The 24,633-nt window shown below is 47.1% G+C and overlaps 1 protein-coding gene across 3 annotated transcripts in view; it reads right to left on the bottom strand.

Moving 5' to 3' along the window:
- Positions 1–24,633, bottom strand: part of insrb (insulin receptor b) — an 82,214-nt gene that overhangs the window by 31,201 nt on the left and 26,380 nt on the right. The window contains exon 1 of one of the 3 annotated variants that reach the window (XM_084921904.1): positions 8,437–24,323. The exons of 1 other annotated variant lie outside the window; for it this stretch is intronic. In XM_084921904.1, the coding sequence (XP_084778030.1) occupies positions 8,437–8,470 (34 nt within the window). In that variant the 5' untranslated portion in view covers positions 8,471–24,323. Of the gene's footprint in view, positions 1–3,321; positions 3,552–8,436; positions 24,324–24,633 lie in introns of those variants that run through there. One more of the 3 variants, XM_084921903.1, reaches the window with a different exon arrangement.

Here is a 24,633-nt window from a genome sequence, read left to right as displayed (position 1 = left end):
TACAAAGGCTCGTCTGCTCTTCAGGCACGCACATCCCAGCGTTCACTGCAAGTGGATACTGGGATACTGGGAGGGGTTGAAGGAGCAGGGGGGGGGGGGGGGGGGGGGGGGTGTTTGTATGTGACGTGTTGAGTTTGATGGACTGAACTGACTAACATGTTATTAGTAAGTATGCACTTTACGTACTTCATGGACACATGACTGCACAAATCAAACCAGCTCAGGCTGGAAAACTGTACGACTTCACCTGAGCAGTTTACGCCCGAGGGTCAGCAGCAGCCCGCGTTGCCAAGGAAACCGGCTTAATTGCTGAAAGGCTGAACACTATGTGACACGGGCTCACGCCAGAGTTTTTGGACCTATTGGGAAAGAGCCTAAGAGTCAGCTGTGATCAGATTAGCAGTCAGGTCTGACCCGCTGACTGTAGTAGCCTCTGACCACAGACTCATTAGATCTCACGTTACACCGACCACCAACCTTTTTATCATCGGCACCCACAGCGCCAATAAATTGCCCTCAGCTGTGCAGTGGAGAAGTAATAACTGAAGGCTGGAAGTTGGTCTTCATTAGGGCTGCCACAAACGATTATTTTGATAGTCGACTAGTCACCGATTATTTTTGCGATTAGTCGACTAATCAGATCATCATCCATTGGACGTAAAACGTACAGCTTATTGCACCAGCAGCATCTGCTCTTATATAACTATCATTAGCTTACAGCTTTAAGTGTTTAAGGTATGTGCTAACTAAAAATAAAGGCAATATGATAGTTTCTTACATTTTAATGAAATTTGCAGATTGTTTCGGTGAAGTTTAATAAACTCCTTGCTATCTAAAATATAACAGGACACCGGAGTAAATTCTCGAGCATCTCACACTTCTGATGATCAGCTGTCTGCTTGACGTTTATTCAGCTGTGTAAAAACTATAACTTTAATCTCAGCCAAACCGATTTACTCAGGAACAAATAAAATACTGGAAAAAAAAAGCCAAACAATAACATTGTTAAGTTATCTAAGTGACTTATATACGTTTAACCTGAGTAGCGAAAGACGGCGGTGGGTTTGAAAACGATTTGCCAGGAGTCCGGTGTTCTCACGGCTCTAGTTAGCCTTGCCCCCGGCTAGCTATCGAGCTAGTGGGTAACAGACGTCTCCGAAAACGTCAGAGCGCTTTTGAAAATATGTGGTGTCCTGATAAACTGAGCAGATATTTGAGGTTTACACAGCTACATTCTCGCCTGAAAATATGTTAAACGTTTATTTTGTGACCCAGAAAGAATAATAAGAGTAATATTAAAACTAACTAGCTGCCGCCATTGTTGGAAACTGAGCTGGGCCGCCCTATGAATTCTGGGACAGAGCTACTTCTTCTTCTTCGGGGTTTAACGGCAGCTGGCATCCTTGTACATGCAGTGCTGCCATCTTCTGTTTCAGTCCGTTATTACACTCTTAAATCCTACTACTCATTCCTGCGTCTTTCAGGATCTTACAAAGCTTCAAACGACGCGTCGACTATTAAATCAGTCGTCGACGATTTTGATAGTCGACGTAATCGTGACTAGTCGACTAATCGTGGCAGCCCTAGTCTTCATAGTAAAATATTGGCAAAAAAAGAAGATTGAACTGATCAGTATTTTAAGCCTTAAAGATCAGCGGGTGTTAGAGAAGGTGGTAAAAATGTTAAAAACACCGTTTCAGAGAGTTCCCCTTAATTCAGAGCCTGTTCAGTAAAACGTCAAAAATATTGTGTCGACCGGACGAGCCCTTCGGTCATCTCACCGTGTCCCCGGCGGGTTCAGCTCTGATGCCGTGTGCTAACAGGACCGACAGATGTAAAACAAGCTTCAAACATTTTCATGTTCCTCTGTCCTGCTTTAATCTGCAGGATGAGGGCTCCATGTCCATTAACCCACATGACGTGTGTTTGTATAGCGTGTGCGATGTCTGAATTGATCGCGTGAGCCGAGCCGAGCTGCGATCGCTCTTCTAGCAGCGAAGAACTGAAGGGGAAACATTATTCAGGTGTCACGCTGATGAACAGCCTAAAAAGGTGCCGGGGGGGCAATGTTTGCAGCTTTTGTGGGATGCAGCCCCTGTTGAGGACAACTCTTGCTGCCAAGGTTACATCCAGGGCCCCCACCTTCCCACCCCAGCACGCCTCCTTTTGCACGAGAGGGCGGCCCATTGTGCTGCCTGAGTAAAAGCGGAGGGGACAGACAAGGTTGTGGCAAGGGGCGAGGATGGGGTGGGGTAACGAGGTTAAAGAAAGGAACAATAATGAAGGGAGCAGCCGGGGGAAAAACCCCGGAGCGGGAGAATGACTAATGCAGGGAAAAACGCCATCTCCATCCTCTGGGGTAGTTCATGCGGAGGTCGCTCCTCTACATCTTCTTTACTAAGTGCCGTCAAGACGCCGCTGCTGCGCACAACCGAGAAGAATGCACAGCTCCTCCTCCGCCCTCACCCTCCACTCCGCCGCATAATGGTGAAGGGGAGGGCTGATCCAGATCCATGCCGGAGAATCGCTCCAGCCCTCTGGATCCACCCTAAGCTTTAGCCAATGTGCTAGCTGGCTGGGGGAGGCAGCCACTGAATGGTCTCTTCCATGTTGGAGGGGAGAGACTCCCAGGGTTAACCCTGGCCGTGCTGGGACAGGTGGGAAGGAGCAGATGCAGCTAAGAAGCCAACACGCCAGGGAAGACCGACTGCCGAGGGGGGGGCCAAGCTAAAGGCTCGATCCGTTTACCCAAAGCCAGAAACAGAGGCTCATTTTTTTCAATCAAATCCACGAGATGACAAAATGTCTTTTTTTCTTCACAGAAGCAGCGTGCAGATTGCACATGTGCAGCACAAACACCACCACTGCAGCAGGACTGTCTGCTCACACTAACGCGGGTTAGCTACTATGCCAAACATGCTCACTCACTCATCCCCTCCTCCTCCTCCTCCACTGTCCTCTCCATCCCAGTCTCACCCTGCCCTGCACCACTATCTACTGCTCTATCTGCCTGCCTGCCTTTCTAGGCCACTCTGCCCCTCCCACTTTCATTCATACAGCGCCTTGTTTTGTTTTCAAGCTGGCTGGCTGGGTGGGGAAGGGGAGGGCGAGGCACGGATGAAGGGATGATTTCGCTGGCACAACAAGACGAGGAGGCAGAGGCAGCATCCTGGAGAGGTTCTCTCTCATTAAGCCAAACACAAACACACGTAAAAGCTCACTGTGTCATTGAATCGTTTGCCCGCCGCCTCCTTACGCGTGCACACAGTTCCAGTAAAGGTGTTTAAACGCGAGGCGTGATCAAAGGTGTGCTACGTTTACCTTTCATTTGGCCACGGCAGTAAAAGCCCCAGCTGCTCGATCCTCGGGGGAGAACACGGGAGAAAGCCGGGCAGCCAATAGCGTGCAGCCACACACGGCAACACTTCCTGCTCATAACACTTAAAACCTCCCCTTTAATTGGCCGCGGTGTCTACAGGCAAAGAGCTGGGAACAATAACAAACACGTTTTTACCCCAGAGCTGCTCACTCAGGACACGCACGCTCTTACTCATCCGCACACACAGTTTACTATATTTGGCCACGGTGGGAGTCCTGAGCTTCAAAAGCACTGCTATAAATGCTTCGAGTGATCTGATGTAAGATACTTGTCCTGAGAGACTGGAGGGAGGGGAACGGGTGTAAACAAAAACACGCTGATTGCTGGGAGGGACCAGAGTGACACCGGCGTCGTCAAGAAGCACGAAAGCCACGCCGCCGTTCATGGAAATACAACACAGGCTAAGGAAAGAGCAGAGGGGGAAAAGACAGGAGGTGGAGAGGAAGACAGAAAACAGCTGACGTGAGGAAGCAGAAGGTGAAGGAGAGGTGAGTCGGGCTCTGACGAACACCAACATCCGATCTTTTCTAACCCTTTATGCTTCGAGCCGATATTCCCCCACAGGTCACACACCAATCACGTCTGCTGCCGTCTCTCCTGTCAACAATCAGTCTAGTGGCTGACGTCCGAGTGAGCGACTACAGAATCGAGGCTGAAGACCAGGTTTTGAACAAGCCCGTCTGTTTTCTACTCATTTTACCTCAAACGAAGAAGAACAAAGTATTAAATCCTTATGAAGCACCACAGCAGGTTTGTTACAAAAACAACCATCCGTGGCGTAAAACAACAAAACTTTATTCGTTTTCAATCTGCCAGAAAAATGTACACCGTCCAGCACTTTTTATTTGTTGAGCTGTTACCAAAGAAACGAGACTAACGTCACAGTGCAGCGAATCAGAGGACGAGCAGCAAACAACGTTATTCAAACGAGCTCTCGGGAACTGATCGCCGTTTCCTGAGAAGCGCTCCGTGTATCACTTCTGATAAGTAAATACTGAGACAGCAGAGAGGAAAAACAAACTGGAGGCAGCGTATCGCCGCCACAGCTCCTCCCTTTCCATCGGCGTTATTTTTATAATCCTGTGGATCCGTCACAGAGTCAGTGACTGTGTGACGCTCACACACTGGAGCCCAGATCCAACATGTTTGGACATTTGAATGAAACCAGGTGGTTTACCGAGCCACGGGGTCTGACTTTATGTCCCCACCAACAGCGATCAGGTGTGTGGTTGGGTGGTGCAGCGGTGAGCAGGGTCACCTTACAGCGGGAAGATTTTGGCTGTGAACCTGCTGCCGACCTGGAGGCTTTTTGGGACGATGGACTGTTTGTGCCAAGCTGTGTTCAAAGAAACGCTCACGACCTTTATCTATAACCAGAAACCTGATACAAAAGTGACACGAAGAACAAAGGGCAACATGTGTGCTGGCAAAATGAAACGAGACTGGATTGGGTTACCGAGGGTGGAAGTGGCTGAGGAAGAGCAGGACCTGGTTCATCTCGAACACACACAAGCTCAGCCTTCGCCTTAGGTCAAACCTTAGAAAACAGAACACACACAGACTGTAGCGTCATTACAGCCTGTGTGCTTTGTTTTTATCAGGGTATATACTACACAGCGCACTATTTTCTCCTATCACACGCTCCTGCCACATATCTGACATACCCGTCTCAACATGTCGACTCTTTCCACTTCCATAAACAGAAGCGTTCTGCCGGTCTCCCCAAACGAGTGACGGCCCGCTCGTGTCAAGAAGCAAGGCCCGAATATCTGCACCTCTTTCTTTGATAGCCCGTCATCATGACCCTGCAGCGCCCCAATGGCTGAACAAGCACACGCGTGCTTTATCGTACAGCCGTGCAGCTATAGCGCTCCTACAGCTGCGATTCAGTGCTACAAAGTTTAATCGAAGCGTCCATCGATCGCAATGAAAGGAAGCTGTGAGTCTGTGAGAACGGAGAAACCTTTTCCACACATGGCCAGACGTACTGTTTTTCCTTATCTTGATCCTCTTGTGATCTCCAGCTCAGCCTGCTGCAGCTGAACCTCTCCTTAACGTAAGGCTAATTCATTTTCACGAACGCAGACATGAAGATAAACAGTTTGAAAAGGGGGGAATGTGGTTTAATCAGCGTGGTTTCGCTCCCCGCTTTGTCTGTCTGTTCATCGATTTCCTCGTCCGTGTCTTCCTGTGCGCCGGCCAGCCCTGCTGGCCCGTCCTGTTACCATGGAGACGAGTCCAGACATAGACCGTCTGCAGTAATTAGCTGCATGCTCCCAACAGGCATTTTCTTAGATTCCCCTCTGGCTGTGTTCGTGTCCTGTCTTTCACGGTAACGCCTCACCTTCCCGTCATCTCTCTGCCCCGTAAAGATTTACAACCACTTTGACCTTTTCCACTCTGCTTCTTCTTCTTTCTTTTCCCCCCCTCTTGACCCTCCTCGGCACCTTCCTTTCCCTCGGTCCCACCCCACCGTAGCGCGTCTCGTCGCAGGTGATAAATCACCCCGCCGAGAAAACCCCAGTCACCGGATCTCACTGCAGATGCTCAGGGTGGAACTGAACTCACACCGATGGCTCTCTGCAACTTTCTGATGCTCGTGTCGTTACCGACCTCCGAACCTACTGATCCGTGTTAACCCTTATCCTGCGACGAGCCACGTCTCCTTGCTCTCCCCTCCTCTGTGACGCAGCTTTAATTTGTCGCACTGCCACCAGCTCGAGCTTTTCTAACATTAGACGCAAACATGAAATACACCCGCAAATAAAAACAAGCCGGGAACACACACACACACACACACACACACACACACACACACACACACACAGAAGTCTTGCAGGATTTGCTGACTGGGTAGTTTGGTGGGAAGGTGATGGAGAGACGCAGCGGACAAAACATTCATCTAGACAGTGAGACACCTGCATCACAGACCTCAGGATTTTCCTTAACACAGAGGACTACTCGTATCCACACACACACACACACACACACACACACACACACACACACACACACACACACACTCAGATACATAAAACTCAGACACAAACAGCCTTTAACAGTTTACGATGAATCGATCGTGAAAGCGACCGACGAGGAGAAAATAATCCCACAGGCCCAAACTCTGCCGTCAGACGGAGGAACCTAAACACCTGCGTGGATTCAGCTGCAGCTGTTGTTTGTCTGAAGCTTACATGTAAAACACTCTGCAGACGGTGACTCGACACCTTTGCCCGGCGCTGCTCGGTGCCGTTTTATGGACTGTAGCTGTTCTTGGATAAATACCCGTCCTCATCGGGATAATTTAATCGGCGCTGCTGCGCCGTGGCCCGCTCGTGACTAAGGTGTTTTTTAAAGCATTCTCCTTCCGCCTCAGTGGCCCATTATCTCCTCACATTAGCCTCAGAGAGAGAAAGTCAAAGACACAACTCAAACTGCTCTCTCCTCGGCCGCCACAGAAAAAAAGAGTTTTTCAAAGGCCCGATTGTCACAGTTCTCCCTTCCTCCTGTCCTCTTTCCTCACTCCGTCCTTCTTTCTTCCCTGCCTCCTTTCCTCTTTCAGGCTTTCTTGTATTTCAGGGGCGTTGAGTTCGCGTAGACCTTCTGACCGAGGCGAGGGCTGCGTGTATTCCAGGATGCCAAGAAACTGGACTTTTTAACAAAGCCTTGAAAGGACATCAATAAATTGTATAAGTAATAAAAAGATTATCTGATTAAATTCTTGTTATTAAGACACAAATGAACCACTTAAACTTTTGCTTGTTGTGTTTTTCTCTGGTTGATAATATTTCATGTACAAACCAATAATGAAACTGGACCGTGTGGTCTTTATTCAGCGACACGATGAAAGCTGAAGCCAAGTTTCTGTTTTCCTTTAACTGGGTTACACTCGGCAGCACGGATGCTGCGTGTAGATTAAAAGGTAGCAGCGAGCATGCGGGCAAACGTGAAGACAAACACGCACAGAGCGTCTGCAGGTAAACACGACGTCTGCCTGAAACCAAAAGCAGGACAAACAAGGAAATGATTTCACACAAACAAATGAACAGACAAGAAAACACGAGCGCGCACGCAAAGCTCCGTGCTGGTGTGTTTGTGCAGGCCGGCCAGCTGCAGCGAGCAGTCACAGTGTGAGGCCGGGGCGGGATGGCTGCAGTGCAGATGCCGGCTGTCCTATTTCATATTCACAGCATAGCACTACACAGAGCCACGGTGCATGGGGAGAGGTGTGCGCACGTGCGTGCACGCCCAGAGAAGAGCACAATGTGGACGCACATGTCAATCGTGCAGCTTCAGAAAAGATGGGAGGGCTTCTAAATACTTGAGGAATTTCAAGGGAACGCTTCGTTCCGACAGATGGAAAAATATAGGCGGCAAAAAACCAAAACAGCTAAAGTTAAAGAGCTCTCAGTTAAAAACATGCCCCCTCTGCTCTTTTTGCAAAAATCGGAAGACTCCCATCCTGCCCGTCTCCTCCTTCCACTCGCTTCCCACAGGGCCTCAGGAAGAACCTTTTAGTCTGGGAGGAAGGAGGGAAACTCTTCATCACGACTCGGAGAAACAGGCCTGTCACATTCCCAAACTGAAAATACAGCACACGGGTCACGTGTTGCAAACATGTTCTAATAACGTTCCTTTGTTGGAAGAAAACAGACCCTTCCTTCGTGCCCTTTAACCCCTGACCCGACACAACAATGGTGGTGCTGTTGCTGCTTGACTAAAGTCTGGAAGAATTACATTAGATAAAGGGCACAAATGTGTTTAAAGCTTTGTAACGTAACAGGCTGACAGTAAATAAGATCAGGTGCACAACGTTGTGTAGAGAGCAGCCACCGACCTGAAACGTACCTGGTTCCTAACTGTAACATATACAGATCATAACATTTTTCCCAAGGAAAAATAAAGCTGTGGTTATCAAACGGCGAGAGCCATCTTTCCATCAGCGCAGCGAGCAGCCAATGAAAACAGCTGAGACAACCGACCGTGGTGTCTCCGGGGGCCGGTGTGGCTCGTCATGGAGGGTGTTAGTCATAATCACAACAGTGACTCAGACTCACATGGATCAGAAGACTTTGGGAAATATCGAGACATCCCGTACTCTGGCGTTTCATCACGTTCCCGTTTCTTTTGTCCTGATGACACCAGTCAAACCTCAGGACTGAATCCACCAGGAGAGAAATGCCTCTCTCCCACCAGCACCGACTCTGCTCCAGTCCCACCTCACTGTGAGTGGCGGCCGTGATGTCATTTCTATGCGACACAAACAGAAGCCAACGATGGAGGCGATGCTACACCGGCTTGTAAACGTCTGCACGGTGTTGATTTAGGTGCAGCCGTTACCCTCGTTGCCAGGTTTCAAAAAATGGCGGATTCAAGTCTTGCGAAGGAGTCGCTCTCCTGACTCATCCTACCACGTCACTTCCCGGCCAATCAGTGGCATGCAGTCTGCTGATGTGACATTTTTGGCCCAAGTCATCTCGCTTCAAACCTCAAAAACCTAGCACGGTCGAGTCGAGATAACTGCGACTGGAAAAGAGCGTTGGACGGGCACTGACGGGATTCCAACTACCGGCTACATGTCTGGGAACAAGCTGTGCGATCAGGTGACCAACAAACGGTTCAACTAAATCCAAGTGTCCCAAAAACATCCTGTTCCTGTGTGAACAGGAATAAAATGCATACCACAGAGTTACATGTTCAACAGGACCCTAACGTCAGCTGACTGGGATGATAACTGCTCGCCGATCCACCACTGCAACATTAATGCCGCGCACGCCGCTCTGAAACCTCCCCTAATTAAAATCTTAGTTTCAATAACTGCCAGAATGAAGAGATTTGCCATAAGCACACAATTAACTGCCAAACAGAGAACCGGGGGATTACACGCGTGTGCATGCATATAACGACAAGCTTTACATATGGAGGGGAGGAGATGCATCACTACAGCTTACCAGGAGCCACGCGTATCATGCAGCAGCACCTAGAGTGATATGGACGTGCTATGATAAGATCTGACTCCCTGTGCCCTGGCATGACGACGGCGCTGACGAGCGCCAGGAAGGAAAAGCAGAGGCCAATGCAGTCTGCGCGAAATGCATCTGCACGCAGCGATACGGACACACGGGAGAGGCGACGGGTGAACGGAAGGTGGAGGGCGAGGCGGAAGGGTGAAGCTCAAAGGGAGGAAAACGCGCTGAAAGGAAAGATCCAGAAAAAAGCCTGGGGTGCGAGCAGGCGGCGCAGGCACGCGGCCACTGCGGGGGAAACACTTAGCAAACACTTAGCGGCAGGACTGTGTCCCCTCCCCCAGGCTCGTTTTCCTCTCCTCGTACAGGAATTTGTGGGGCGTCTCCTCAAAAGCAAGATTAAGTAGCTGACATATTCACTTACAGAGTCATTACGATGATTCGTGACTCTTTGCTTTTGTTTTGCAGCTTAAATCAAAATCAATTACCAACAAACATGTTCTTGCATTTATATGGACACCTGGAAACCATAATTAATACATTCACTCACTCTGGTTTACAAGCTGTTATCTAAGTAAACGCCCTCAGATGTAGCAACACAGCTGTTTGAACAAATTAGCAAAACAAATAAAACTTTGCTTCAGCGTAAAAACACTATTTGTAAGGAGCACGACATGAAATATTGAAGCCCGTCATATATCCAGGTTAGTGCCACCCTCACCGTTTCTGTCAGGAAACCTGCCGAAGCTGCTTTTTCACCGTTGGCAGCAGAAGACAAAGAAACAAAACCTACCCTGAGTAATCCTGAATTCTGCGTTTGAAAATTCCCTCAAAGTATCCAAAAAACAAACATCCTCATGTTTATGGCCCACTTTCATGTCATAAATAAAGGAAACGGTATCCTCTCTTCTGTAAAATCAGAGTGAAATAAGAGTTGCACAATCAAAATAAGTGAGTCTTTGGAAATGACAGAAAGTGTTTTCAACTAATCTACATGTGCGTGTCGGACACCTGCAAACGAGCTCTTTAATTCGTCTACGACTTTATTCCAAAAGATCCTCCAACAACACTGGAGGTGCTCGCCTCTATTATAGCTGGAGTCTGGGCCTAACGTGGATCTTAAGCCAGACTGAGGCACATGGTGTCCCTTCGGGGGCCTGGGCTGGGGGAACAAAATCAAGCTGAGGGATTTTCCCAGCAGGCGACTTCTGGAGGAGAACCATCCAACCACAAAGGAGTACCTGTTTGTGTCATAACACCATACGTGTGTGCGTGTGTGCATGCACAGAAATAATGCATTCATACCAGCGTGAAGGACAAAAGAATAAAGAACACAGCACATACAATGTGAAGGGGAGGGGGGGGCTGAAGAGGCCCTGCTCATCCTTGGAGGTGCAGGTGTTGTCAGCAGAGGCCCCCTCCAACCGTCAGTCGGAATGAGTGGGTGGGTGTGTGGGTGGTGCACAGAGAAACACAGCAGCCAGAGGTAAACAGGGAGAAGCCGAGCTGACATTGTTATTTATCCCTGTTGTTACCAAGAGACGAAGACGGCTCTGAAAACTCAACACTGCAGTTTAAACACACCAGTTTATTTCTCTGTAGCACAAACTGGTGAACTGGGCCTAATTTCTGAGGCAACAGCAGCCTGTTTATCCCAGCGATTCTCACTCAAGCATGGATTTGACCTCAATGTTACTGCAGCCTCGTGTTCCAGCGTACACCGACTACTTTACTGGTTTCCATCCTCTCATCGTGCCGGATGCTGAGAGACCGTCACCCGAATGGCAAACACTGCATTCGGTGTAAGAAACGTGCTTCACAGGATCCTATTATTATAACACGGCACATTGTAGTCATACAGCGAGAGCATTTCTAAGAAATAAGCACCAGAGTCCACGCTTGAGCTCCTAAACTAGGCTCTGTGTCTTTTCCCTGTGATAGACTGAAAACGACAGCTTACGTACTTCAGCCAGACTCCATCCAACCAACGATCCTCGAGCCCCAACTGGCTCAGAATTTACCGCACCAAGGCCAGCGGCGTGATTAACATCACGCTCCTAAGTGGAGGTGTGAGCGTAACATCACACATTAGAGTAACTGAACCATAAAGCAGATTTACACACAAACGTAGCAAACAATGAAAGACAAGAATTTTCTCTCGAGCTGCTGCCAAAACAAACACGATGAGAGAAAACAGAGGAGCCCGGCTCCCTGCAGCTCCGCTGGCTGCTGCACCGCTGTTATTCTAAGAAATGCTGCTGGTGTGCAGATCCGTGTGAGCGGGAGGAGGAACGTTTGCATGTGATGCGCGGGGAGAAGTTTGTGGAAGTGCACTTTTTATATAAACCGCTCCAGCGCCCGTCGCCGGGGAGCGATGGGAAAAACGTGAACACGCAGCTCGCTCGGCTGCTCGCAGCGTAACAAAATAAGCAAGAACAAAGCGTTCAATGAGTTTTTAGTGTGCAGTAAAACCCGAGCTTCTGCGGCCAGCTTCTAAATATGATACTTGCTTCGACACCACAACGCCGCTGTACAACAGATGTGATTCTCCGCCGCAGAACATTGGACAGGCAGAGGTAAACAGCCGTGGATGTGTGCGTCTTGGTAATGAGATTGTAAAAAGTAGAATGAGGACTAAATTAAATCAGCACAGAGGGGAGCGTCTGAGCGGTCGAGGGGAGACGGTAAACAGGCGCCGCTGATTGATGGCGTCAGCAGCCGCGGCCGAGTTCACCTGTGGACAGGCCAAACGTAACAAAGAGGAGGCCGTCCTGTATCATCCTCGCCGGACACAGAACTGTGAGACCAGAAGAAAAGCCGACGCTCATTTCTTTATATTTTACTAGGAAAATAGGTGCAGCCACTTATTCAAACCTGCATGTAAAGACAGGATATAAGCGTGAACTCTGGGAGACGAGCTCTCTTTGCCTTTCTGTGAGAAGAGTTCGGCCTTCTTGAAGGACGTTCAGAGCTCTTTGTTGGATGCTGGCCGCCTTTCGTTCTCGTCTCTCGAGATGATCTCACACTGCTTCAGTAATGTTGAGGTCCGGGCTCTGTGGAGGTCATGGCTGATTTATTTACTTATTTTGGATCCAGGTTTGTCTGTTTTACTGCGTTAACAATGTTGCCGCCCTCCCTCGTAGCACATTTCTGATGCTGGATGTTTTTCCTGTGACCTTCAGATACTCTTCTGCCCTTCATTTGTGCTGCTTCCTTGAATCTGAGATATGGTTAGTGCAAAAATATTGCTTTGTGTCTTTTAAACTGTTATCTTTGGCAGAAATGGAACAAATTATTAGGTTACAATTAAAAACTTTGCGAAATTATCGGTTATGTGCGGACACAACACTGGTTCATCGCTTAGGTGTCTTTTTATGCTTGAGAGATTCATAAGCGAGTGCATAAGCATTTCTATGAAAACGGTCAGGTACAAGGACTAGACTGAACATGAATGGAAAAGCAGCCAACGTACAAAGAAAAACTTTATAAAACCTCGTGAAAGTCTGGCTCCTCTGACGCAAAATACTAAGAAATGGGAGCTGGCTCTAAAACAAGAGTAAAAAGATTTACAATGAGCTGAAACTTAATGTTGACATGAATCACAGTTCAGCTGGTAGCTGAACGAACATCACAGTTTGGTTTGCTTTACAATTCAGCCATAAAGGCTTTAATGGAAACAGGAAACATAATTATTAGTGTTATTATAAGTTTCAGTCAAATTAAATCAACTTTACCCTGTAAAAAAATGATTTCAACTCCAATAAAGATCAATTTCAATATTTTTCCTAAAGATCAAATGAACAGCCACCATGCAGATACGATCATCTTGAACTGGCGAGACGCTCCATGTGTCGTAGCTACTGACTCATTTATCTCTGTCAGTGGTATACGTGAGACAAAGAGCCGAGAGCATCTGTCTCAATCAGCACGTACAGTATAGCGCCAGACAGTGCCTCCTACAGACATACGTCCAGTCGAAGACAACTAGGAGCTGAGTTTGTCATCCAAGCTGTTCTCCACATCCATCACTGCTATCCAATAAGGAGAGGGGTCGCAACCGCAGAGGCGACCTTGAAGGCGCACAGACTCCGAGCTGCATCAGAGGGACCGTTGATGTTCAGAAGGACGCTGGTGGACGTCCATGCAGTCGCAGGCTGCTCCACTGACGCAGCATCATCTTCAATATTAAACAACCAGTGTACAAAGTTTCATGAGGTAAAATATTTATCGCAGGTGCAACAGATTATTTTCTGCTTTAACCAGCAAACAGGAACCCGTCCCAATGCTTCCACCTCCTTTTTGGTAATGGTGACCATCGCCCTCTTTCTAGCCCCGGCCCAGTACCTCAGTGTTCCCTTTCTTGCCTCCTGGGAGTAAAAGAGGCACAAAAACAGCCAATGGGACGCAGCTCTGGCCTTGCTCGCATATTTGCACATGGACATTAAAACTCAGCTCGCAAACTTGCATCCTTGTCCCCCATGAGCTCAGTGGAACCAGCCCCCCCTCGCTCTGCTGTTATTGGTCGAGGCAGGCAGCAGGAAGAGAGATGGTTGGCGATAAAGGCGACTTAACCCAGCATTCCTCCTGGGGGCTTATATTTTATGTGGGAAACAAGCAAAGCCATTTGTCAAAGGAACAGCTTGAACTTCACACTCATTTTGCAATTCCAGCACAGTGTATGGTGTAAAAACAGCAGCAGTATAAACTACAGAAGGATTCACTGGAGAGCTTTTTCCCCTCCTGGGTTTCTTATTTTAGAAGCAGCCACACTGAGGAAACAGCAGCTCCAAAATGGTGGTTTGTGTACTGGATTCGCTGGCTCGTGGCCTGCTGACGGACCGGTGTTGTTGTTGTCATGTGTCCGCTAATGTGCGCCGCTCCTCGCTCATGATTGATATGATTTACAGGATCACGTGCTTGTTGTCCACACACTGGAAATACTGGTTCCACCTGGTTCTCATTAACCTAAACTCAGAGTCTATAGGTCAGATGTTGCTACACATCACACACTAAAAGTGGAAAACTGACAGCGCGTGACGGCAAATTCCACACGAGAAAAAAAAAAAAAAAATCCTCATTCCACTCTGTTTATGTCAAGACGCAAATCACACGAGGACAGATGATATACAGGCTCAGTGCACGCACAGGAACACAGGTGCACCGCTCTTCATCCAAAATACCAGCAAACCACAGGTGTGTGCGGCGCACTGCGGACTGCAGCATGCATGAGTGACAGGCTGCGAGCAGCGCCACAGAGCACAACCTTTTTTAGTTGCAACAATGCCTTCACGAGGCTAAGAGCACGCTGAACATTAGCTGGGCCGGACGTCACTCTGCGGGTGATACGCGCACATTCATCGTAAGAGACTAGCTCACTAGTTCATAATCTAAATTAAGCAGCAAGCAACGAGCACTACTCAATGTCATCTTCAGTATATACAAGTGCAGAGGCTGTTTAAAAAGTGGCTTTGCTGCTTTGACAGAACTAATCCAGCAACACAACAGATGGTGGAAAAGCTGGTTTTTGCTTACGTTTGACTTTGGAGGCAATAAGGGAAAACCTACAACATATGAAGACATGACAGCAGCTCTTTTCTCCAGGGTGTCCAATGGGGCTGCTCGATTATGGCAAAAATGATCATCACGAGTATTTTCACTGAAATTGAGATCTCGATTATTTGACGATATTTATTTAACAATAACAATGTTTTGAATAATGACTTTAAAGATTGTCAAAAAATAATATAAAATAGTGCAAATACTGATAACAGTGCAAATGTTTGCAATATAAAAAACAAATGAAAAATGTAAACATCTGTGTTTAGTGAACTTTGCAGTGTTGCTCTGTGGTGCAGCTACGACACCGTAGCAAAGTTTACACACTGTGTCTACTTGATCCACGTCTGACTCCGCCAACCCATAATGTTTCCAACCACTGAAGTTTTTTTACCTCTCTTTTCAACCAACAGCAGTCACGCTCCTCTCCAAATAACTTCTGCTTAGCTTTCCGAGCTTCCCTCGGGTCCTCTTAATCAGCGGTCCCCAACCCCCGGGCCTCGGACCGGTACCGGTCCGTGAGTCGTTTGGTACCGGGCCGCGAGAGTTGAGGCTCAGGTGTGAAATGTCTGGTTTTCAGGGTTTTTATCGGTTTTCAGCGTTATTTTGTTATCGTTTTTATCGTTAACTCGGTTTTCCTGGGTCTTTTCACGTGTGTTATGAATAAATCTTCTTTTTTTCGGTACCGGTACTAGTTTTATTTTGTTGTATTTATCCGCGACACCTTAAAGGCCGGTCCATGAAAATATTGTCGGGCATAAACCGGTCCGTGGCGCAAAAAAGGTTGGGGACCGCTGCTCTTAATTGTTGTGACGCATGTTCGAAATGCAGAGAGGTGCACTCGATTTGCCACACGGAGCAGCACGAGGGTAAAGCACGAGGGAGGGGCTAATAATCGGCTCAGTCATTTTTAATGATCGTTGAAAGCCCAGATCGTAATCGTGATTAAAATTCGATTAATTGAGCAGCCCTAGTGTCCAAATTTCAAAGCATGTGTACACAGTGTCATGCAGATTAGGGCTGCCACGATTAGTCGACTAGTCACGATTACGTCGACTATCAAAATCGTCGACGACTGATTTAATAGTCGACGCATCGTTTGAAGCTTTGTAAGATCCCAAAAGACGCAGGAATAAGTAGTAGGATTTAAGAGTGTAATAACGGACTGAAACAGAAGATGGCAGCACTGCATGTACAAGGATGCCAGCTGCCGTTAAACCCCGAAGAAGAAGAAGTAGCTCTGTCCCAGAATTCATAGCGCGGCCCAGCTCAGTTTCCAACAATGGCGGCAGCTAGTTAGTTTTAATATTACTCTTATTATTCTTTCTGGGTCACAAAATAAACGTTTAACATATTTTCAGGCGAGAATGTAGCTGTGTAAACCTCAAATATCTGCTCAGTTTATCAAGACACCACATATTTTCAAAAGCGCTCCGACGTTTTCGGAGACGTCTGTTACCCACTAGCTCGATAGCTAGCCGGGGGCTAGGCTCACTAGAGCCGTGAGAACACCGGACTCCCGGCAAATCGTTTTCAAACCCACCGCCGTCTTTCGCTACTCAGGTTAAACATATATAAGTCACTTAGATAACTTAACAATGTTACTGTTTGGCTTTTTTTTAGTATTTTATTTGTTCCTGAGTAAATCGGTTTGGCTGAGATTAAAGTTATAGTTTTTACACAGCTGAATAAACGTCAAGCAGACAGCTGATTATCAGAAATGTGAGATGCTCCAGAATTTACTCCGGTGTCCTGTTATATTTTAGATAGCAAGGAGTTTATTAAACTTCAATGAAACAATCTGCAAATTTCATTAAAATTTAATAAACTATCATCTTGTCTTTATTTTTAGTTAGCACATACCTTAAACACTTAAAGCTGTAAGCTAATGATAGTTATATAAGAGCAGATGCTGCTGGTGCAATAATCTATATGTTTTACGTCCAATGGATGATGATCTGATTAGTCGACTAATCGCAAAAATAATCGGTGACTAGTCGACTATCAAAATAATCGTTTGTGGCAGCCCTAATGCAGATGTGCAGAGAGAGCATAGACCGGGTCGAAGCTGAAATCTACAGATGTTCCTGAAGGCCTCACAAACACACAATGTTAGGTGGTAATAGTGTATACAAGCTGCTGCTGTCACACATTTCATCATAAATAAATCCCTGAACATGACTCAAGTTTTTTTCACAGCCATCTAAACAAAAGAAACAAGATTTTGTATCATTTTTTTAGTTGATTTAACTCAACACATGACGACAGGTCAAACTCTTCACACTGGCCTCCCACTTTAAGATGCTGGTTTGGACTTTTACAGCTTTACATGTCCAATCATCCCCACAGGTCCCTGAGGTCTTGTGGTCAAGGCTTACACCCAATGGAGACGCAGCATTTTGCCACAGCGGACTCTGATCTGCCTCCCACCGACTCGGAGATCTGTGGCTGTTCTGTTAAAAAGCTGCTAAAACACAACTTTATCTCTCACAGTGGCTCTGAGGTGCTATATAAATACAACTTTTCTTACTTTGTTAGACTACTGTTAAATGTATCTTGAGAATGTCATTAAGTGATGGCTACATGATGCATGTGCGTCACTGTATTTGCTGATAAAACTGCACAAAAACTAAAAATGTACGTTTCTAAAATCCAGTATTTTTCTCATCTTTGTACAGAAACTCAATGGGGTCATTTTATTATAGGTATAACTGACACGACCTTTACACTACACCTAAACCCAGCGGTGAGATGCTCTACCCTGTGCAAGAACACACAGCAGCACATGTGATCCTAAATCACACACGCAACTGAGCCGCAGAGAAAGCAGAAGAAAAGGCTTTCAGCCACCGAGCGCTCGCAAACTGCTTCTGCCAACAACACATGAACTGTGGACAAACACGTTACAGCCAATCACATGGGGAGTAACTCAGACGCGCACCAATCGCCGGCAAACACATTGCCAAGCAGCCATCTTTAGTAACAGGAGCCAGGGCTGACAAGTTTGGTCTATCATTTTGAGGCCCAGAAATTCCTGCATGTCTGCATACCACAGCGTGCAAGGAGAGAGGGAGGGGAGAGGGAGGGAGAGGAGGGAGAGTACAAAGTAAAAGAACAGGGGACAGAAAGGAGAAGAAAGGGAAAAGGGAGGAGGTGCAGAGGGAGGATCCTGGCCATAAGGTGGAGCATCAGAAACAGTGAAGAGAAATGGAGAGAAAGCAAAAACATATTTTTGTCCTCTTTAGTGCTCCGTCTCAGCTGTTATCTCTTATACAGACCAGATATCTGGACACTGCTTTCACTCGTCTCGAGGGCAGAGGGGCCATCAGAGTGTAGCAAGAGCTCGAGGAGAGATGGTCAAGTGCAATGCATACGACAGCAACTACTCGCACTTCTGAGATAACAGGGAGACAGCAGCAGCCATTGTTACTGTCACCACTCTGCTATCGACAGAAGAAACGTGGTTATCAAAGCATAGTTATATTTGAAAAGCAAATTTATATTGCTGTTCAAGCTATCAGGCTGGCAGTAAAGATGACAAAAGGCGCCAAGCGGCCTCACGGACAGGACTACTTTTATTCTACCGGAGCCGTATGACATCACCAGGACTGACAAGTCAGAAGGAAGCAGGCCCAACACTAAAGCGCGGCGTGACGACACAAACACCGGTGCTACCGAAGTTTATCTTACAGGTTGCGTTCACTCACATGTGAACGTTAAAGCGTGTCACCCACTTTTGTTTCTGCGTAAACATTTCTTATCAGACGTGTTACGCGATAACTCGGGCAGATGGCCTCTACGAGCTCCCGATGCTACAAGTCTCAACAGAAAAGTGGTAGAAGGTGCAGGCCAGAGGAAAGCCTGCACATTGGACCCGTGCCAGTCGACGTACTCATCACCCAAAGAGCAGGGCTGATGAAGCCACCGCAAACTGGACGAGGTGGTGGGTTTCTAAATATGGAAAACTTTACTACAACCTTTAATGGCACAGCTTCCTCTGGAGCTCTGCTCATCTGAATAATGTAAGGATGACAGTGAAATCAGGAAGTTTACACTGCGTCATAAATCATCCTGGAAAAATATGACTAAGTTTAGATATGAAAAGTGCAGGAAGTCACTGTGGTTATGAAGAGGAGGATGACAAAAAGAACATTTGCATTTAAGCGACGCAGCCGGGAACATGTGTACCGCTCCACACTGGCACCTCCCGTCTTTGCGAGTCACACTGCAGTGTGCGCATGAACATATGCACCCATTTATGTGTCCGTGTTGTTGCCTCTATATATGCTCACCCCCAACCTCGGTGGTCCCAAATTCTCCCAGTGATCCTCCCCTGCAGTTACTAACTCATCTGAAGTTACAGAAGTATCACCTTTGACCTCAGACACAGAGGCCTAAAGACCGGTCAGCAAACACATGGCAACGATCGGTCGACGGGGAAAAATGTGTTTTCTTTGACTGGTTGGCAAACGATTGCTGGACGCTGCTGACAGATTGACTGCTAAAGCCCAATCACCCAGGCCGGGAGACCGGTCACTGACCGTCCGGCAACTCCGGGTCACTATGGAAACAGTTGACGAAAAGCTGGCGGATGGTTTCTGACAGTCACCAGATGAAATTGGTCACAAAGAGGTTTACGGTGGAACCCACTTTCAGCTTGCTTTGGTTGCTAGCAGGTTGCTGCTCACCTGCAGTTGAAATCTGTAGCACAGAAGGTGTGTCTGCAAACACTTGCCAACTAGCTGTAGCGAGTGTGAAAAGTATGACACAAACAGGAAACAGAAAACGTTCTCCTTCAAAATAAAAGTTGTCCCTTTTGAAACGTGTTGGGTGCAGCGAGGAGGCACCAGTTTGACCACACTTCAAGTTTCCACTTTGCGTGGATTTCTGTGCAAACACTAACCACAAGCAAACTGCGGGTGAACAGAGCAATCTGCTACCAGCCAATCAGAGGCTTTTGGCGCACTTTGCAACCTATTTCGCCTAGCAACAGCCAGCCACTTCTAGGAACCACTCAGCATTTGTCGGTCGCGGAATACAAATTTTTAATTTGTGACCAGTTGTTGCCAATTATCTGCTGATAGCCTCCAAGCCTGAGCGACCGGGGTCTTTAATAGGCTGACCGTCAACGCTCCCTTCACAGACACTTAACACATCCTGGGTACGGCAGGACTCTAAAGGACACTCTGGGTTTTTCTGCCCTAACAGAAAGCTGTTAAACAGTTTAAAGGAAAGAGGCATTTCTTTAAGGCCAAGGACATGAGAAGTGACTGATCCGAGTCTGGACAGAGCAAAGTGGAAAGAGTTGGGTTTGGAAGGAACTTCGAGGATGGCGAGGTCACATGAGGACAAACGAGTTCAGCTTAGGAGAAACAAAGTTTCATTTCCAGCACTGACTTTTGAGGTTTCTTTTTTTTTGCTACAGCGAATCAAGGCGCATGTATTTATTATCAAACAGAGTTCTCAAACTGTGGGAAACGGTACTTTCCCAAGGAGGTGATAAAAGGAAAAAAAAAACTCGGGAATTTTGAATGTCCAAACATTTCACCCGACCCCTTCAGTCGAGCCACTCTACCACCTCAAAGCAAGGCATGAAATTCCAAGTACTTAACAGAGCATAACCATCACGTATCGCAAACGCAGCACGCACTAATAGCCCCTAACAGGACTTTCTCAGATCACGTATGCATGAACACAGAGGATCTATGCTCCACTGAAGCCAGCAGTGTTTGTTTTTACAGCGAGTTAATGAATGTACAGGTAGGTGCTGCATCTGCTGCGGCTGAGGAACCCGGGACTTCTTCGAAAGCCGTCGATGGCGTAGGGAGGAACTGACTGTTATCAGGACCCGATTATATAAAAATACTTCAGATTTAATGTTGCACGTCTGTTTGGAAATACGAGAATCAAAACTGCAATTCTGCATGTATTTGTATCCAAGCAGTGCAGAACAAAATGACCACGTTTGTCTTGTCGGTGCAGTAACACTAAATGTATTTCTTTTTAACAGCTGCAGCAGCAACCAGGGCAGCCTGTCATGTGTTTTACTGCTGTCACCCTGGTTTCTGTCCTCAGCTCTGTTTCACTGACACTGAGCAAAACCCAAAGATGAGCCTGACATGTTAGCCTGACATGTTAGCCTGACATGTTAGCCTGACATGTTAGCCTGACATGTTAGCCTGACATGTCTGCTGCGTCATGACTGGAAAATGTAAAAAAAGGACAAAAGTCCTTCAGACATAAATATGAATAAAGTCGTCTCTCATGGTCGTTGCAATCAGAATTTTCCAAAGTTGCATCAAAAGCAAACCGCTAATGCATGAAAACAGAACAAAGTTGGTTTCAGCAATCATTTAGTACCAATACACTTAAGGTTAAAGGTCAAAGCAGCCTTCACTGAGCAGAAGGAAATGTCAGTGCCATGTTAATTGTTACAATGTACTGCGGTTATATTTGTCACCTGTCAGCACGTTGGGACAACTCTATGACGGCGGGCTACTGTTGATCACGGCGAGTTTTTACTGCTGCCAGTATTTATACGGTTCTATTTATGACGGCCAACGTGAGTTTTAGATATTTGGAACGAAGACATGGTGTGTGTGAGGATGTCAGGAGGGTGGCCTCGTTTTCTGGACCAGCTCTGCGAACCTGTTTGGGGTTTAAAGGCAGAACATTTAGCAGTGACGTGAAAGCTCAGAGCGAGGGGATGGATGGTGGCCCTGAAAGGTCAAACTCCAAGCAGAGAAAAGTGCTGCAAAAAGCAGACAAAACACAACGGAAAAGAAAATCTCACAGAGCACAATAGAAGTGTTTCTGGGGGCACATTAACGTGACGGACCAGATGACAGAAACCTAAAGACCAAAACACACTCTGAAGAGGCTGAAGGTTCATCGGTACAAGTCTCAATGATGATTTATAAAATACTGCAGACACACGTTTACTGTTAGCATGTTAGCATCTCCCCAAAAACGCTTTCGATACGTTTTTTTCCTGCTTATGTATTTGTGATATATTCATCATCTGCTGTGTTTTCTATGCTTTTGCAGCCTTTTTCCCCGTTTGACCCCTCAGGACCACCGTAGAATAGAGAATACTCACTAACAAATGTGTTTCTGATGTCAGAGCTAGAAGCAGCTGTCACCTGATCAGCCAAAACACAGCAAATGCAGCATTTCTCTGCAGGGCTATGATCATGTGACTGATCTTCCCTTTCCATCCACCACCCTCACAAGTACATAACCCTTCCTTCAATTCTCCAGCTTTTCCCCGGAGCTGTACAGCAGTAGGAAGTACTTCAGGACAAAGGCAGGAAGTAATGAGGAAGTCCCTTCAGACGCTCAGGCTGCAACAACTGTTTGCTTGCCAGCAGGCTTTCCTACACAGGGAAACACATTCGAGTGACACATTACACGCGGATAAACCACTGTTGTCCTTAAAGATGACGTCAAGTTCCTTCTCGGTCTCCAGCTGCACTGATTTAACAAATGATAAACGTGAGTTTAAAAACAAAACAAGAAAACAGTAGCCATGAAGGCTCGTATCCTCAGAAGCCCCGCCCTCTCCTCACTATATGAGCTACTACCATTTCTGCTAGCAGCCAGGCTCATGACGTGGGCAGCGGTGTCAGTGTGCTTAGTCTGCAGCCACGTATTTTTTGTGCATGTGTCTATGGGAATTGTACCATTACACAGTGTGTGTGTGTGTGTGTGTGTGTGTGTGTGTGTGTGTGTGTAGCAGGATGTGGAAGTGCCAATGATGAGCAAGCGGAGAGAGGAGAGAGAGGAGAGGGAGGAGTTTTCCTGATCCCCCGGGGCGCTCAGCTAGTGCTACTCTGTACTCATGAATGCACAAATGAAGGCTGGGACACACACACACACACACACACACACACACACACACACACACACACACACACAACTGATGCCAGCTTATCAAAGTTAATTTGGATTTGTTAACAAGGATGCAAGCTGCCGGGAAGGAAAGCAGGAGCCCGACTGCTACCTCTCCCATCTGTCTGTTTCTGTGCTTCCCTCTTCCTCCTCTCTTAGTGTTGCCTCTTGCACTCTTTGTCCCTTATAAGATATTAATGGTAATCCATCACTACAGCGAGTGAGTGCGTGTACTGATGTAATGCAAGCCACTACAGGGAAGCTTTAACTATCGCAAACAGAGAGCGTCGGAGAGAAGCGTTCCCGTTTCTATGGCAACAAACGAGAGAAAAACGAGAACACGTGCGAAGCGCTCCGATTTGTTTCGCTATCAGGACGGCCTCAGTCGTGCTTTAATCGAGAACTGATTATTATTTGTGTCCCATCGTTGGCGATGAACAAAACACCATCTTCGATTGAATCATTGGAGTCGCAGCGAGTCGGGACTCAGAACTAAAGAGAGCGTCTAGAAAACTGGACATTTGGCTGTAATCTTCTGTAAAGCAAATAAACGAAACCTTCAGAAACTCTCGGCGTTTGAGATTAACCATTTAGAGCTCGGCAAGATGCATAAAACAGCGCATTACGCAAATACCACCGCATGTTACAAGCGCAGGCAAATCCTCCACTTTCTGCTTCGTCTTACTGTGTACAAGTTATTTATTTAACCACTTCCAGGCAGCCGAGCTAATTCCAGTGAGGGAGAGGAGGAGAAAACATCTGGGTCACAGTTCAAGTCGCCCGGGGGACTCCTGACTGATTATTTGGTTGCATTTCCCAAACAGTTTTAACACAAATACGGCCTTCGGGTATTTACTCCATACATTTGTTCTTTTCCCTCCTCGTGGTACACCCAACTGTTGTTGACAGAGGGAAAGCAAACCTGTGTGTGTGTGTGTGTGTGTGTGTGTGTGTGTGTGTGTGTGTGTGTGTGTGTGTGTGTGTGTGTGAGCTCGACAGGTGACTGGAACGCGGCAGGCATATAAGACAAACAACCCGCCTCCTCCTCCAGATGGAGGCTTGTGTGTTGAGAGCAGTGACTCAGTAAATGTGCAAAGGTTGTCGCTTCGCAGATCGGCGACGCGTCCAATTTAACGAAGCATCTGAACGCACGTAAGAGTTGTAACAGTTTGCATTGAATCCACACGGGAAGGTTATAAACTGATACTTCAGCAGGGCAGCAGCTTTCTGCTGCACAGCTCCATAATGACCTGAAATGATATGCACCACTGACACTGTAGGACATGTGTCAACACAAACCATTGAAATATAGATAAAAACACACACACCTTGTTCCCTTAGAGCTTTTAACAGAACTGACACTCAGTCCCTGTGTGTTTGTATCCACGTCGCCTCCGTGTCACTGACTTTAATAGCTAATTACGAACAGCAGCTGCAGGAAAACTCCTTCGTTTACCTTTCATTAGAAACAACTGCGGAAACTAAATCAACTGAAAACAGCTGAGAAGGATCGAGAGAGACAGAGAGGAGAGTCAGGCAGAGACGCTTTCACAAAGGCCGGCGAGCAGAGCGCAGGCCAGCGGCGAGCAGAGCGCAGGCGAGCAGAGCGCAGGCCAGCGGCGCTCGGTTGAGCCCCTCCATCCTTAATACCGTCATTTCTGTCTCTCTGTAGCCGCCTGTAACTGGGCCGCTCACCTCTTTGGCAAAAGTGTGTTTGTGGCTTTCGAGTGTGTGTTTGTGCGTGTACCTGGGAGCCACACTTGAAATGCCCCGCCATGTTTGCTTTGCTCTGTTTATTTTGCCCCCCCCCCCCGATCTGGACCGTGTCTTATCCCGACCGAC

This window comes from Perissodus microlepis, chromosome 23 (assembly GCF_051167445.1).
Source record: "Perissodus microlepis isolate ML-2025 ecotype Zambia chromosome 23, ASM5116744v1, whole genome shotgun sequence".
Classification (NCBI taxonomy): Eukaryota; Metazoa; Chordata; class Actinopteri; order Cichliformes; family Cichlidae; genus Perissodus; species Perissodus microlepis.
This window is presented reverse-complemented; position numbering and strand designations above follow the sequence as displayed.